Consider the following 15365-nt stretch of genomic DNA (forward strand, 5'->3'; position numbering starts at 1 on the left):
ATAATTATAAACATTATAAGATCTCACTCGATGGAATGCGAATCGATGTTATTTGTTACGAACCACATACCTTATCTTTGAGGCCTTTCAAATTTCTTTGATTTTCAGCTTCATTGATTTTTACAGCTGTGAAGTTGTTTCATCAAGTGATATGAGAAAGAACGAAGCATAAAGCTTCGACCGCTTCGCATCCATAATGGCGGTTGTTTTGAAACTTTGAATTTAATTAATGTAAGTAGTTGCGGAATGTTTACATTTTATGGTGTCTTATATGAAACAAAACAACCCCCCCCCCCCCAAAAGACTCTCGAGGATGCGCAGTACGGACTAGAAATCATCTTAAAAGCTGCTTTGTCTACAAACCTGCCACGACGGTGTCTATACCTTGCCGTTGGAGCCCGGCAAGTTCAACCATGCCGGATAGGTCTAGGGTGAGGAGCCAGACGAAATAAGGCACCCTGGTCCTCCCGGTAGGGGGTTTGGCGCAGGGCTGACAACCCTCTCCCGTAAAACACTAAGTGCTTTTGAAAACTACATGGCCTTATGTGCCCCAGGGCTTGAAGAGGATTGAGAGAGTGCCGGAGTAAGTTGTCATGTCGACAGGGCAACAAGTAGATGTCCATTGAGGGGTCTCGTCACGAAATTCAAAGTTGCCCAGTCAAGGCCCCGCCAAACGGTCGCAACATTTTGCAACATTGTGCATAACATGTATGTTGCCCAAGTTCCCCATCCTGTTTCAAGATGTCTGCTGGTGTCGGCCATATTACTATCCATATTACTATGGGGGAGGCCCGGGGGTGGGACAATCTACAATGAGACTCCATTCATGCGAAAGTGCATCCCGGATTGTTTCCTCCATATATTACTATTTAGGTATGTGCCGCAGGATACGGTACGGTTTTAAGGTTTCCGATCCTTAAATAGGGTATTATTTTTGCCCCTGTTGGTATCGTGTTCCCGGTGTAATCCTTAGATAGGGTGCCTAAATTGTATCAACGTGAATTCCATTTAAATTAATATGTGCCCTCGTTACTCTCGAACGCAATCACCTCGACAATGGCGTCATGACACCAAAACGTCGGTTTTTATCGTTATTTTTGCTTGCCTATGCATTTCGAAATCACTACTGTTAAGGTGGCGAACACAGTTTTCGCGCGCGCTTTTGCTGATGCAATCCAGCGCGCGCACAAGGATTGCAAAAAACAAACATACCGTCAATAGAGCGATCATTTTATTTACTCAACACCCGCACTATCTGTGCTATTTTTCCCTATAACCGTGACTGAACGCAGTGTGTTGATGGCTTTAGTCTTTTATCACAAAGATATGTCAGAAAAGATAACGATGCAAAGAACCCAACAATTCTCAGCTTTTTCTTTGTTACCGAAAGAACCCAGTTAAATGCAGCGCATGCGTAGTAAGTCAAAAAAATTGCGATTGAATGAAAAATTGCACCCTTGGAAATACGGCTCATTAGAATTTCACGAAATTTGGCACGAAAATACTTTAGGAAGTAAGTAACTGGAGTATTGAAAATAATTGAACTTTAACAAAGGAAATTCTAGATATTCCAGTAAACCTTCAACAAAGGGTAATTAAAAATCTCTCTGTTAAATTATTAGCAAAATGGTGTTAACTTGTGAGGATCGTTACAAGTTTGTTGCATGCAAATTATAAAGAAAATCTAATGACTAGATTTTCTACAAATAAACAAAACCGATTTTAAAGGCCTTTTTATTCTTATTCATGTTGCCATGGCAACGGCACCCACGTCAGCTCAACCATCAAAAAACCAAAGTTTGTGTTGTTAACTTGCTTGCTACCATTTTTGGCGACCGAGAGATCAAGGGTTTTAGAGAAAAAGGTGAATGAAACACAGTTATCAAAAACTGTGTTCAGCCACCTTAAGTCATACCGAAATACCAAGTTGTTCCACCTTGAAATTAGCTTTATATGCATCTGTCCCATGATTATTTGTGTATCATATTATTAACGTGCATCAACTGGCTGGCGCTAAGTGTAAAATTAATTTTGATTATGTTATGATTCAGATGTTTACAGGCCATGAATATGCGTTAAGATCTAACTTCTTAGTTTGGTATGACGCCCAGTGAATTTTGATCGACTGTGTTAACTAGCCTGTTTAGGTTTTGAAGGTCTCCAAGTTGTGAGGAAAACTTTACAAACTAAAGAAAATCACGCATTTGTACATATTTCCCACAATCCTTCAAAATCTAGTCCTCAGGTTGCCCTCGACTATCGATCAAATTTTAAAAGATGGCCGCGATATTCCATCCAGCCGCTCGACTGGATTCGAATGCCGAGTAGAATCTGGGGCGAGCATAGAAGATGTGGCTAGTTTAGCCCGGAGCTCAATCCATGACTGAGAAAAGTCACCATCGATCACTGAGAAAATAAATAACAGTCAGCTTGTTTGCATGGGCAGATAAAGCCATTTAGCGGAAGGCTTTGATGGTAATGGTTATTGAACATTTCTGTCATTGGGAGAAAGCAGTCAATAGCAGGATGTATTTATTTATTGGAAACGTTTTACGCACACCTGTCAGTCGGAGCAAAACATTATAATTAAAAAGTTATTCTAACAAAAGCTTCACAGACGTTCTCTTTAATAAAAATTTCGCGTGTTTTTCAAAAACGTTCGAATGGAAAAAGCCAATTCAGTGCTTGTTAGGAACGAAATGTTACTTAAACTGGCTTTTTTTTCCTTTATCGACTGCCGCCAAGTTCGCATTCATGACTTTGTTGAAATTCGCCACAAAAAGAAAGACGGGAAGAGCAATGATCAATACACCAAACACAGTCAAGAGACAACCCACCATTTTGCCACTGGCGGTTAAAGGATACTGATCTCCGTAGCCAACGGTGGTAATCGTATTCACTGCCCACCAAAACGCGTCGGGGATGCTTAGAAATGCGCAGTTGTTTCCGCAACCTGCTTCCGCGTAAAATGCCGCGCTTGACGATACCACAACACTTATGGAAATGAAAATCAAAAACATTCCCAACTCTTTCATGCTCGTAGCGAACGTGAAAAACAAAATGCGCATGCCGCTAGAGTAACGCGTGAGTTTGAAAATACGTAAAACGCGTAGCATTCTCGCGGCGCGGAGAACAGAAAGCGGCGCGCGTGTACCTTGCACTGTCAGTAGAACGTAGTATGGTGCCACGCTGACTATATCCACAATGTTAAGTGCTGAGCGAAAAAATCGAAGTTTATCCGGCGCGCTGGAAAGACGAACCGCTAATTCAAACGTAAACCACACATAGCAAGCCATTTCAAGCGACGAGAAAAAGACATCATTGTTGACTGCAAGCTCCCCCGATGACTCAAAACATGGTATGATAACTGAAAGAAGGATTATGACGACTGACAAAACGGCCAGAACTTTAGCTGGATAAGATGATTCTGGGTGAGAAAACAACAACCAGACCTTGCGTTGTATTACATTCTGAGGTAGATCTTCATCTTTGTCTAGAAGAGCCCTCTCGATCTTATCCCTGGTTGACGTGTAATTGCTTCGTATCTGAAAGAAGCGCACTTCCTCAATAAAAACATTCTCCGGAACCACGTCAGGTCTTACGAGCCTTCCATACGACTGATAATAAAAAAGAATTGCATCAAAAGCCAGTCTGTTTCGGTTAAAAAAGTATTCATCTTGTTTGGCGTCAAAATACTGAACGCGCTTTTTAGGGCAGCCTAAAAGTGTATCTGGAAACCTCGATAAGGTTTCTTCTAACGTTTCGAACATTGTGCCACTAACATTGATCCTCACGCGGTCATTGATAGGTTTACTGGGTTGTGATATTATCGAACAACCATTTGAAGCAGGCATGTTTGATTCATTTATATTCCTTCAGTCCAGCATGTGGGAAGCGTTCTACACTGTTAAATATATTGCACAGGCTGTTTAAAAGCACTTTGAAGATCTGCCATGGTTGTGCCTCTCTTGATCTGCCACAACAGACGTCCAAGATGTTCCTGTTAATTTCACGAAATGTCTCAACACTTTATCTCATCTGTTTTTCAGCCGCTGTGTCCATCAATTGGCGATGCATGTCTACCTTTCATGGCGTGCACACTTGTGGCAAATTTTTCTTCAGTAAGAGTTTGAATTAAAACGTCAATAAAGACGAATAGTTGGCATGAAAAACAATCAATTATTTACAATTTCTGACGCGCGATCTCATCTCTTAAGCGAAGTTTAACATTAAAAAAGCCGACAAAGTGACCAAATATTATTAAATTCTGTGAATAATACTGGCGCTGTGTGTCTGCCGCGACAATTACCAACATTGGAATAAATATATGACTTATCGCTACGTGAGTGTTCTTAAAAGGAATATTTATCAGGTCGAAAACCAAACATGGATGTTTTTTTAAAGATCTTTTTCGAATTATTCATTATTTCCACTCATGGTGCATGCAAAAGATAAATCACTTTTTATATATTAGCTCAAAATGACAAAAATTAAATGCAGTAGTTGTTTATTTACGTCACTTTTGTTCATGATAAATAGTCTGCGCAAAATATTAATGCTGGGTTTGCTGATAATTTAACGATAATCAATAGACATCGTATATGAAAAACTCTAAGTTATTTTCTGCTCATTTGCATCACGCCACAATTTAAACTGAGACCAAACCGTTAATAAATCTTGGCTCTGTCTTTGTTGGAAGAAGTAACAACAAGGGGTGCGTCACTAATATTTCTTGCGAAGAGACCAAAAACGCTAACACTAAGATCGATGAATTCCTGCCGAAAAAAATACACACAACGTTAACGCTTGTTTCGTTTACTCCCCACCGTTCCAGATGTTTCAATAATTAAAGCTGCTAACTTGTTCATGAAATAATAATTAGTGGGGGGACTTAGAACTATTCAAAAGCAAATTTTTAAGCGTAGTGCTTTATCGTGAAAGTGTTTAAAATTGACTCTAAGGCTTAAGCATCAAACCTCGTTCGATTTTGTCTTGCAGTGAAGTGGATTACAAGCAGAAAGCAAGTACGCTTTTACGCAAACATTTTCAACTGAAAACAAATTCAGTGTTTCCGACGCTTACTTGGCTGTCAGATAAAAGTATTATGTTAAGTAAAATAAGGTAATTTAACGTTTTCATTCGTAAATATGGCTGTAGAGGGAAACAAAGTGAGAACGTGTGCGATTTTGTTTTTAGTTCCCCAAAGCGCGTAAACAGTCAAGTAAAATTCCGCATTCAGAATTGGTTTCGGAATCTCCTGCAATTTCCTGTTTATTTTGTCCTCGCTGAAATAATCCCTGTCTAGCTATTTAGTGAGCACAAAACTCACGGCTTTCACTGCACGTATACACATCCCTTATTTTCTCAGTGGGTAATTGTTGAACAGAAAACCTTACTTTAGATAAAAGGCTAAAACTGTTCATATTGCGTACCATATGCAATATGAAAACGAAAGATTGACAGGTTGTTACCTCAGTATGGTAACGTTTTGATCGGGGGTTTGATGTTTATGAAAATAAAGTGTCGTCTGAGTAACCTATTCATGATATATAAAAAAAAACTGTTTCGAACAGTCTACATTTTCTCAATAAAGGGATGTTACCCTTCTGGTTCAACTGAATGTACCTATGCGCCTACATGTTTGAGTCCTAAATTGTAAGGCCTGTCGCTGCCTGCAATAACACAACTCATAACAACTGTATTAACATATATAAGTCATAGAAATGAGAAGGTATCCGTACTGACGGTAACCAGCTGCAACTTCAGCGTGATCCCCTCGAGGCCCACATGCACTGCTACGCCGGAGAATTTAGGACCGGAGGTTTAACTCTGAAAACGCATAAACTTTTTTCCGCCGACACTACGCCGGAGGAATTTTAAAACGCCACAATAACCAGTCATTTTGGATTTGTGTTCGAGGAAAACTTGGTCACGAAAATCACATGGAGCCACATGATTATTGTGAAGTCGTGTTTTCCAAAAAGCTCCGTCTTCAAAATGTTTTCCGTCCACACGAAAACGAAAATCCGGCGTTTTCAAATTCTTCCGGTTTGAAGAGCGTTTTCGGAAAGCTCCGTTTTCGTGACGGGTTAGTGTGGACGGTAGGCCTAGCCGTAAAAATAAAGCTGCGTTTCTTCCAGCTTAGAGTGGACGCTACCTGAGTGCGATATCGCCAAAACTTCTATGAAGCGTGAGGTAATGAACGGATGTTTTGTTTTTTTCTTTTTTATCAGAGAATGTCTTCCTCAATAGGGAGGTTAGGTAACAACGACGGCCACGCCAAGGATGACACCTAGTCAAAACAACGAAATTCGTAATTGTCTAGATCTGTTCAGTACGCCAATGGCTCTTAAAACGTGGTAAGGATAAATATGCAATGACAGCGATCAGTTCCAAATGGATAATACGAAAAATTAGCCATCGTGGTTCGCGTTCCTCGGACTACACAGAACTCAGTCATTTCACGTTGTTGCTGTGCAAAGACGGCAAAGAAATGTACAAAGCACCCACGTACACGCACGTGCACAGCTATTGTTTTGCTCATTAAAAATGATTTCCAGTCCGCACTGCGCATTCTCGAAAGTTTGTTTGCGTTTTTTGTTTTGTCTTATGTAAGACATCACAAAATGTAAACATTTCGCGACTACTTACACGAAGTAAATTCAAAGTTTAAAAACAACCGACATTATGGATGCGAAGCGGTCGAAGCTTCATGCTTCATTCTCTCTCATATCACTTGATGAAACAACTTCGCAGCTATAAAAATCAATGAAACTGTTGGAAAAGAATTTGAAAAGCCTCAAAGATAAGGTATGTGGTTCGTACCGAATAACATCGATTCGGATTCAAGTCCATCGAGTGAGCACTTATAATGTTTATAAACATTAGGGTGCTGAGACTGCGCAGTTTAAATCTCTTGTTTGGTGTCATTCTCGTTGCCGTCGTCGTCGTGGTTTGCTTAAGCTTCCTAATACCGTTTGTTTCTTTTCGAGTCGAAATCTTCGAGATATCATCAACTTGGCGTGCTAAAATTCGCCGTGGACAGTCTTCGCTGGTTGGCCTGTTGTCGGGCCAATTCGAGTTTGCACGATGTTGCAAGATTTTACATGATGGAAACTAGCTAAAAAAAAACGTCTTCAAATCTATGAGTTTTCATTCAACGTCATGCAAATTGTTATCTTTTCCCGCGCTGTTGATCTACATGGGAACAACCGAGTTAGCGTGCAGTCCCTTCCCCAATAAGGACCAATTAGCCAATCAGATCTCAAAGCAAAAACATGCATTTAATACTGTTGCCAAGACACTATCAGTAAGTAAAAAGGCAAGTAAGTTATACGCGTCAAGTAAATAGGCAAAATAAACAGAATGAAGGCAAAAAGAAAAAAGAAAAAAAAAGGAAACAGGGAACACACATCCAAACCAGCCTTGTTCGGGCTCAGGCGTACTCATTCTCTCTCGGCTGAGCGCGGGGCTTACCAAAGACTATAAAATGTTTAAACAAGCAACCGGAACGATGATCCTGCTGGTATACGTTGGATCAATAGTGATCTAATCGGCCAAAAAGACCGCTCGCTTCCGCGGTATTATTGACCACAATTTCACCGATAATAACCTCAATCAACAGGTCAACAACCCTAATGCCAGTGATAATGACATACCATCTAATGTTACACATAACGCCTCCAACTCAACTGTCACACGCAAGCGTTCTCGCCGCAAAACCAAACCTGTCAACATCCAGCTAGATCATTCTTCTGTCATTAATCTTTCCAGTTGCTTTTTATCTACCGACGAGATATCTGTCCTTTCACGTGGACTCACATTCTGCCCTACACCACGACATATCAACTGGTCAGAAGTTTCAGCCGACATTTACGATTTTTCACGACGCATGCGACTAGCCGAGTATTTTTTTGACGAAAACAGCAATACCCCCACAGGTAACGAACACGACACTCCTTTCCATAACAAAAGTATTTGGAACCCCCCCAACGACAGAGAACGAGCCCTAAACACCTTTTTAGACGCTGTTAAACTTGACATAACCACAGGTAAACCCAACACTATTCATGATAACCTTACCGCTACAGAACGACAAGCCATACGCCAACTTAAACAACGACAAGATATAATTATAAAACCCGCTGACAAAGGTTCTGGTACTGTTGTTATAGACAAAACTGGGTACATCGACGAATGCAACAGACACTTGAACTTACTGACACCAAATTCTACCAACGCTTAAACGAAGACATAACTGCCGACATACAAAAACGTGTCACCTTTTACGTTAACAGAATGCACAAGGACAAACTCGTAAACGACAAAACCAAACAATACCTTATACAGTCTGACGTTAAACCAGGCCGATTTTACATTCTACCCAAAATACATAAACCGGGTAATCCAGGACGCCCTATTGTTTCATCTACTAGCCATCCCACTGAACGCATATCCCACTTCGTTGACTACCACCTTCAACCTTTAGTTCATAAACTGCCATCCTTTGTTAAAGACACTAACGACTTCCTTACCATCGGTAATTTACCCGCTAATTCCTTACTAGTTACACTTGATGTTTCATCATTATATACTAATATCCCACATAATGAAGGTATTAATGCTTGTGAGCATTTTTTACATACCTCCTCTCACAATACCATTCCTACTGGCACACTCTGTGACCTCATTCGCATGATTCTCACCATGAATAATTTCTCATTTAATGATAACCACTATCTTCAAATCCATGGCACCGCCATGGGTACTAAAATGGCCCCCTCTTATGCTAACCTTTTTCTAGGTTATTTCGAAGCTAACGTTTTGGAAAATGCCCCATTTCAACCCCACACTTGGCTACGATACATCGATGATATTTTTATGATCTGGACCGAAGGTCCAGACAACCTAAAAATTTTCATCGATTATCTTAACAACATTCACTCCACCATTAAATTCACCAGTTCACACTCTTCTACTAACGTACCTTTTCTTGACGTTAGTGTCTCTTTGACGAACGACGGTAGTATATCTACTGACCTCTACACCAAACCTACAGACAAACACCAACATCTACTCTATTCATCTTGTCATCCCTGACATACTAAAAAAGCCATTCCTTTCAGTCTAGCACTCCGCTTACGACGTATCTGTGCTACCGATGCCACGTTTAATACTCGCGCGGCTCAACTTATCACTTACCTCCTTAAACGAGGTTACAACCGTAATTTCGTCACCAAACAAATACGACGAGCCGCCGACATCCCCAGCAGACTCTCGTTACAAACCAAAGACGTCAACAAACCTAAACGTATACCATTTATAACTACCTTCAATCCATCACTCCCTCGCATCTCTAACATCATTAAAAAACATTACAATTTGTTGCTCTCTTCTAACCGCTGCAAAAACGTTTTTCAGCATTTGCTTGTTGTAGCCTTCAGACGCTCCCCTAACCTTCGTGACTTACTAGTTACAGCTAAACTCTCTTCTAATTCTTCTAATCCCCAACTACCTTCTGGTTCTTTCCGTTGTGGCAAAAACTGTGCTACTTGTCCCTACATTTCTCACGGACTTACTACATATACCTTCTTTTCTACCGGGGAAACGCGCGCCATAAAATCCAACCTGACCTGTGACACTAAAAACCTCATCTACATGATTCAATGTAACCGCTGTAATTTACAATACATAGGAGAGACGAAACGACGATTAAAAGACCGATTTAATGAACACCACCGTACCATAGATAACCCTAACAACAAATCTAAACCTACTACAGCCGCCGAACATTTCCAGTCCTCTCCTAACCACAATGCTAACGACATGCAATTAATCCCCATCGAAAAAATCGTTTCTTACCGAGACTCTATCCGTAAGGCCAGGGAAGCTTTTTTAATTCAAAAAGGCAGAACAATTGATCCTAATGGTCTGAACATCCGCGAAGAAACATATTAATTGTTTCCATTTGTTTTCTTTTATTATGTTCTTTTGTCATGTTATTTTATTTTACCGTATGCTTATCTTCAATTTACACTATCAATTACTTTTGCGTATTTCCGGTATTACGTAAATATCGGCTACATAAAAACACGCACCAATGTAAAATCTTCCATTGTACCTGAAGAAGGCTGGTTTGGCCAGCTGAAATATAGTACACCTTCAAAAGATCATTCTACGTTGTGTCGGTTTTTGCTTTTGTATTCTTCATCTTACCAAAGAGCCTGGAAAAGGGTTCCGTGTTACTGGATCGGTGAACACATGAAACTTTGAGCCTGATCAAATGAGCAATTTAGTCACACAAGAATGTAACTTTTTTTATAAAATCCGTGTAACCTTTGCCTAGAAGTAAATTCTGAATATATAAAGCCGACAGTTATTTCTTCGCGCGCGTATTTTCATAACATACAGGATTGCAAGGGTCAGTGGAACGAGTTTTTGAAATACAAATTGGAATTCTGGTGAAATTTTAAACCTTTTACAAATTTTTCTTGGATTTTTAGTTAATTAATTGAGTAGTATTTGCTATAATCCCTTTTGACATTTTTCTACTCCCTAAACTAGTAAACTAAGCAGGTTATACACGTTAACAGCAACGAAGTTTCTTTGGTCGATACTTTTTTTAAGTATATAGCCAGACCTGAATTTTCGTTTCAATATGATATGTATCGATGGGTAAATTTTCAAGAACAAAAGTTTTGAGGCTCAGGGGAAGAACTCAAAGATCGTTCGGTGTCGGTCATTTTGACAGCTATTGTCCATCCGTATTAGGGAGGTAAAAAATATCCAACTAAAAATGAACGAAAAAGGAGAAGAATTATATGCATGACGTTAGCCAGGTAACTGATTGCAAAAGACTATGATCGTAGGCAGCGTCCACACTGCGCCGAAGAAGTTTGAAAACGCAGCTTTATTTCTACAGTTAGGCCTACCCTCCACACTAATCTGTCACGAAAACGGAGCTTTTCGAAAACGCTCTTCAAACTGGAGGAATTTGAAAACGCCGGCTTTTCGTTTTCTTGAGGGCGGAAAACAGTTTGAAAACGGAGCTTTTCGAAATCGATCACGTCACGATAGTCATGTGATTTCCCTGACCCAGGTTTCCTCAAACACAAATCCAAAATGACCCGTGATTGGTGCGTTTTTAAATTCTTCCGGCGTAATGTAACCGGAAAATATCTGATGCGTTTTCAGAGTACAGTGAAACCTCTGTTTAAATTTTCCTCCGGCTTAGTGCGGACTGGGCCTTAGCTGATTGATAATAAATTAAACTGAAAGTGAAAATGATTTTTTTTCCAGAAAATCAGCTTATATTGCAAAGAAATTTCGGAAATGATCTCCGCTAAGAATGAAAAAAATTATCATCACCACTTTAAAACCTGCCGTTTCCTTGTCAGTAGGGCAGACTGTGATATGTTATCAGTTATAAACACTGCGTAGAAGTAAGCTTTGAGAAAATTAAGAATATAGAAGCTAGTTCTGTTGGAAGAGAAGATAAATTACCATTTATTTTTGACACGCTATATTTAGCTCTTATTAACCGAGCTGGAGGTCTGTATAGGAGAATCTTGACCGAGGTCTGTACACACGATCGAGGTCACGATTCTTCCATACAGACCGACTTAGCTCGGTTAATAAGATGTTTATTATATGGCAAAGAAGAAAACTTTAATTCTTTTAATGTAACTGGTTTCCTGACATTTTGCTTGCGAACGGCGATGAGCTTAACTTAAACCTGCCGAAATTTGCTCGTCCTCTTTACTTTTTTTTTTGTCATCAGGCTTTTTGGCACTTCCATAAATGATTGAGAAGAAAATAAAAGAAAATGGTGAACATTTTTGTATTTTAGTTTGCTACTTTTTCAACGCAAAATGAAACCGGTCTAGATGCCGCTCTAGATGGGAAAATCTAGACCGCGGTCAACATCGATTTCAGCCAATCAAATTCGTGAATTCTGTAGTTCCCAGTCCTTCTGAGACACAGCCATATAATAAATAGAAATATTAATTTCTCGGGTCTTGACAACGCGAATGGACTCCACTGAAGTCCACAGATCAGAAAAATCGAAAATACCGAGGGTTGATATTCTCTCACTATCCCACGGTCCCAGGGGCAAGCTTGGTCAATAAGAGTGTTATTGCACGACTAAATAACTGAAAAAGAACTACACAATATCCGTAAATTATTCTTCATTTAGAAATCGTGATAGGAAGCGGAAAAAGTGTCGAAAGCAAACTGGGAAGATAATTTTCAACTTCACGCTGTACAACGTAAAACAATGGGCAACTCTAAATGGTCCAAAATTGAACTGCTTATGCAATATTTTAGGTGGTCTAAGCCGTAATATAGTCGTTTGACTTTAATAAGCTAAAAATTAAAATGTGGTTGTTTCCAACAGCTTTCTCCTTGGTATTTATTACGAGATATAGAAATTGCGGTATTTTATCACCGCGTCAGACAGAACTTGAATATTAAGATTTAATTGCAAAAGTACAAACTGTGATTATTCCAGAATATGTTTGTCGCAACGTGATAAAATGATATTCATACGACGCCGTGGGTGTCTACAGATGCCGATCTGTTTCAGTATCACCGCCAAAGCTCTTGCAGAGGAATATCATTCTAACTTAATCCTTTCTCCAGGCATAAAGAGTCGAAGACCTCTAAATTCAAAATTCATAATATGCTCCTCGTATTTTACTTGTGATTGGCTAAAACGCCTCAAGGTTAAACAAAGGTTGACGCCATAAAATACGGACTTATTCTTGAACATGCATATTTTATCATCAGTGAGAACTTGGAGCAGGTAAGTAGTAAAGTGCTCTCAAAGTCGTCTAGCTTCGTCCGTGCTCGAGCTGAAGGCTTCCTACATGGAACACACATTAAAGTTTTAACTTATTTATCGTTTTCTTCGTTAAACGGAGTTTTCAGTCTGGCATTAACGAGCAATCCCAATGAGTTTCTCCTACAATGTAATACAAATGTTCTATTCAATATCTTGCTTTCCGATGAGTCATTAAAAGTCAGCAATTAATTTTATGAAGAATTACCATCTTGTCAGTACCCTGAGCTCGCTTGTTAGCAGTGGTTTAATTTGAGTATAAATAGAGGCTCCAAGATTGCTAGGCAAAAGAAGTTGTCAGGACTACCGTCGCCAATTTTCTTTTGTTATAACAATGTGTCTTTTTGAGTCCAATTGCAGACGAAACCTTTTTTTCCTGAGAGTTGTTTTGGAAACCGTTATGTATATCGTGGAGCGACACTTGAAATGTTGCTTATTGAAACGGGAGCAGGTTATTATGATAAAAGAACTACACAAAGCAAGCAAAATGAAGTTAACAGATTTTAAAGATGTCTCAGTGGCGGACTTTTTTTGATATCTAAAAGACGAGGATAATGATGCGCTAGTGAAAAAGATCTGCACGGAATAGAAGAATAATTAAGGACTGATAGCGGCGAAAAAGTTATTTCCATCGATAAAGCATTGTGAATTTTATCTCGCGGTCAACCCACGCAAAGATTCATACTATTCTATCTTCGGAAATGCTTTCAAGAATTCACAATTTACTGTGGCAATACTAGACATTCGGCACAACTGAAGAATTTCACTCGATAAGACTTGAATTGAATTTTAATACATTAAAAAGTAGAAGAGGGTTTTCTTCATTTAGCGTACAGACGAGGAATTTTTTTAACATTAACCAGATAAGTCACTAGTTATTCTTTTCGTGGGAGATCGTCTCGTATTTTCGATGTGTTTTCGAATCGGTTCACCCTTCAGATAAGCGTTAAAATTTTTCGCGAAGGCCATGACCGGCAAAGAAAACGCTAACACACCAAAGACCGCGCAGATACCGCCAACAACTTTTCCAAACCCAGTTATCGGGTAATAATCGCCGTAGCCCACTGTACTTACAGTTGTTAAACTCCACCAGAATGCGTCGGGAATGCTGGAAAAGTGACTTCCGTCCATTCCTAGATCTGTGTAGAACACCGCACTCGAGGACAGAATAATTATCATAAACATAAATAACATCATCATTTCTAGCTCGCTTAGGCTCTCGCGAACGGTAAACATCATTACTTTTAATCCGCGCGAGTAACGGGTTAGTTTCAAAATGCGAAATATTCGTAGAAGTCGCGCGATTCGGAGAACTGCCAGAGATACCAGGCGACGATTCCCTCCGATTAAAATGGTGAAAAACGGTATAATGGCTAGGAGATCTACAAAGTTTAGAGGCGATAGAAGGAAATGGAAACGGTTCGGAGCCGATGCGAAGCGCACCAGATATTCAATTAAGAACCAGGAGTAACAAATAGTTTCCAGAACTATAAAAACTTCCAAGGTCTTGTAGGTACAGTTTTCCAGTTCCTCGCTCAACTCGGCCGTATTGCAGGTCAGCATTACGTTTTCTCCGTCTTTCTGGGCTGTTGTGTCGTTGCATCTGACATTCACTTTAGGGTCGCATTCTTTGGCTCCTCTAAAGCTAGGCAAAGTTTCGAGGCAAGATATTATGACTGATGTGGCAATCATGAATATAGAAAACAAGGAAATGACTCGTGCAAAATTGGATGTATCGGGATGTTCGAACAAGTTCCACACTCGAGTTTGAAATGTCCATTGGGGAATAACATGCTGACGCCGTCGATCTTGATACAAGCATTTTGCTACACTCTTCAGAGCTTGCTCTCCCAGTTGAAAAAACTCAACTTCCTCCGTAAACACGCTGGCTGGAATGTCGTCAGGCCATATGAGCCTACCACCTGATTGGTAATAAAATAGAATCGATTCGAAAGCCACTCTGTGGCGATTAAAGAAATATTCCTGAACGGTAGGATTGTAATATTGTTTCCTTCTCGAGGGGCTACCGAGAAGAGTGTCTGGAAAACGACGAAGCGTTTTTTCTTTCGTTTCAAATGTCATCCCGCTGACGTTGATCACAACACGCTCGTCCATTTTATACATTCATGTTCGTTGTCTCGGCGAAGGAATTTACGAAACCCACTGAGCAAGCCACTTTCGAAGCTTGTAATTTATGGATAAAAACAAACCCCGATTGTACCTGTAGAAATTTGTTTGCCGCCGCATTCATCACGTCAATTGTGACCCACTTTTTGCGGTGCCCAAAGTTCGATTTCTCGTCAACGATTCGCCATTTTCAAATGGTACGCAAGGCCTTGTTTATAAGTTAAAATGGTCTTGACAGTCACTCTTAGCTTGAATGCAGCTGCACGATTGTTTTGAATATCGAGAAAAGGAGAGAGACGAAGTGATAAGTAATTTAATGAAATATGGATAAGCAGATCTGGTGCCTACGCGCAAAACAACCAATGAACGCTTGTGAAAACAATAAAAAATTTGACAT

At 39.8% G+C, this 15365-nt stretch overlaps 2 protein-coding genes across 2 annotated transcripts; both read right to left on the bottom strand.

The window, feature by feature from the left end:
• Window positions 1-1213: 1213 nt before the first annotated feature.
• On the bottom strand, window positions 1214-4302 carry LOC110044203 (potassium voltage-gated channel subfamily A member 1-like). The gene has a single exon (XM_020749710.2). The coding sequence runs from the start codon at window positions 3852-3854 to the stop codon at window positions 2703-2705; it is 1152 nt and encodes a 383-aa protein (XP_020605369.1). The 5' UTR covers window positions 3855-4302; the 3' UTR covers window positions 1214-2702.
• Window positions 4303-13612: 9310 nt separating this feature from the next.
• Window positions 13613-15271, bottom strand: LOC110044196 (potassium voltage-gated channel subfamily A member 1-like). The gene has a single exon (XM_020749701.2). The coding sequence runs from the start codon at window positions 14963-14965 to the stop codon at window positions 13697-13699; it is 1269 nt and encodes a 422-aa protein (XP_020605360.2). The 5' UTR covers window positions 14966-15271; the 3' UTR covers window positions 13613-13696.
• Between the last annotated feature and the right edge of the window lie 94 nt (window positions 15272-15365).

This window comes from Orbicella faveolata, unplaced genomic scaffold (genome assembly GCF_042242905.1).
Source record: "Orbicella faveolata isolate gen_17 unplaced genomic scaffold, um_ofav_v1 contig_25, whole genome shotgun sequence".
Lineage (NCBI taxonomy): Eukaryota > Metazoa > Cnidaria > Anthozoa > Scleractinia > Merulinidae > Orbicella > Orbicella faveolata.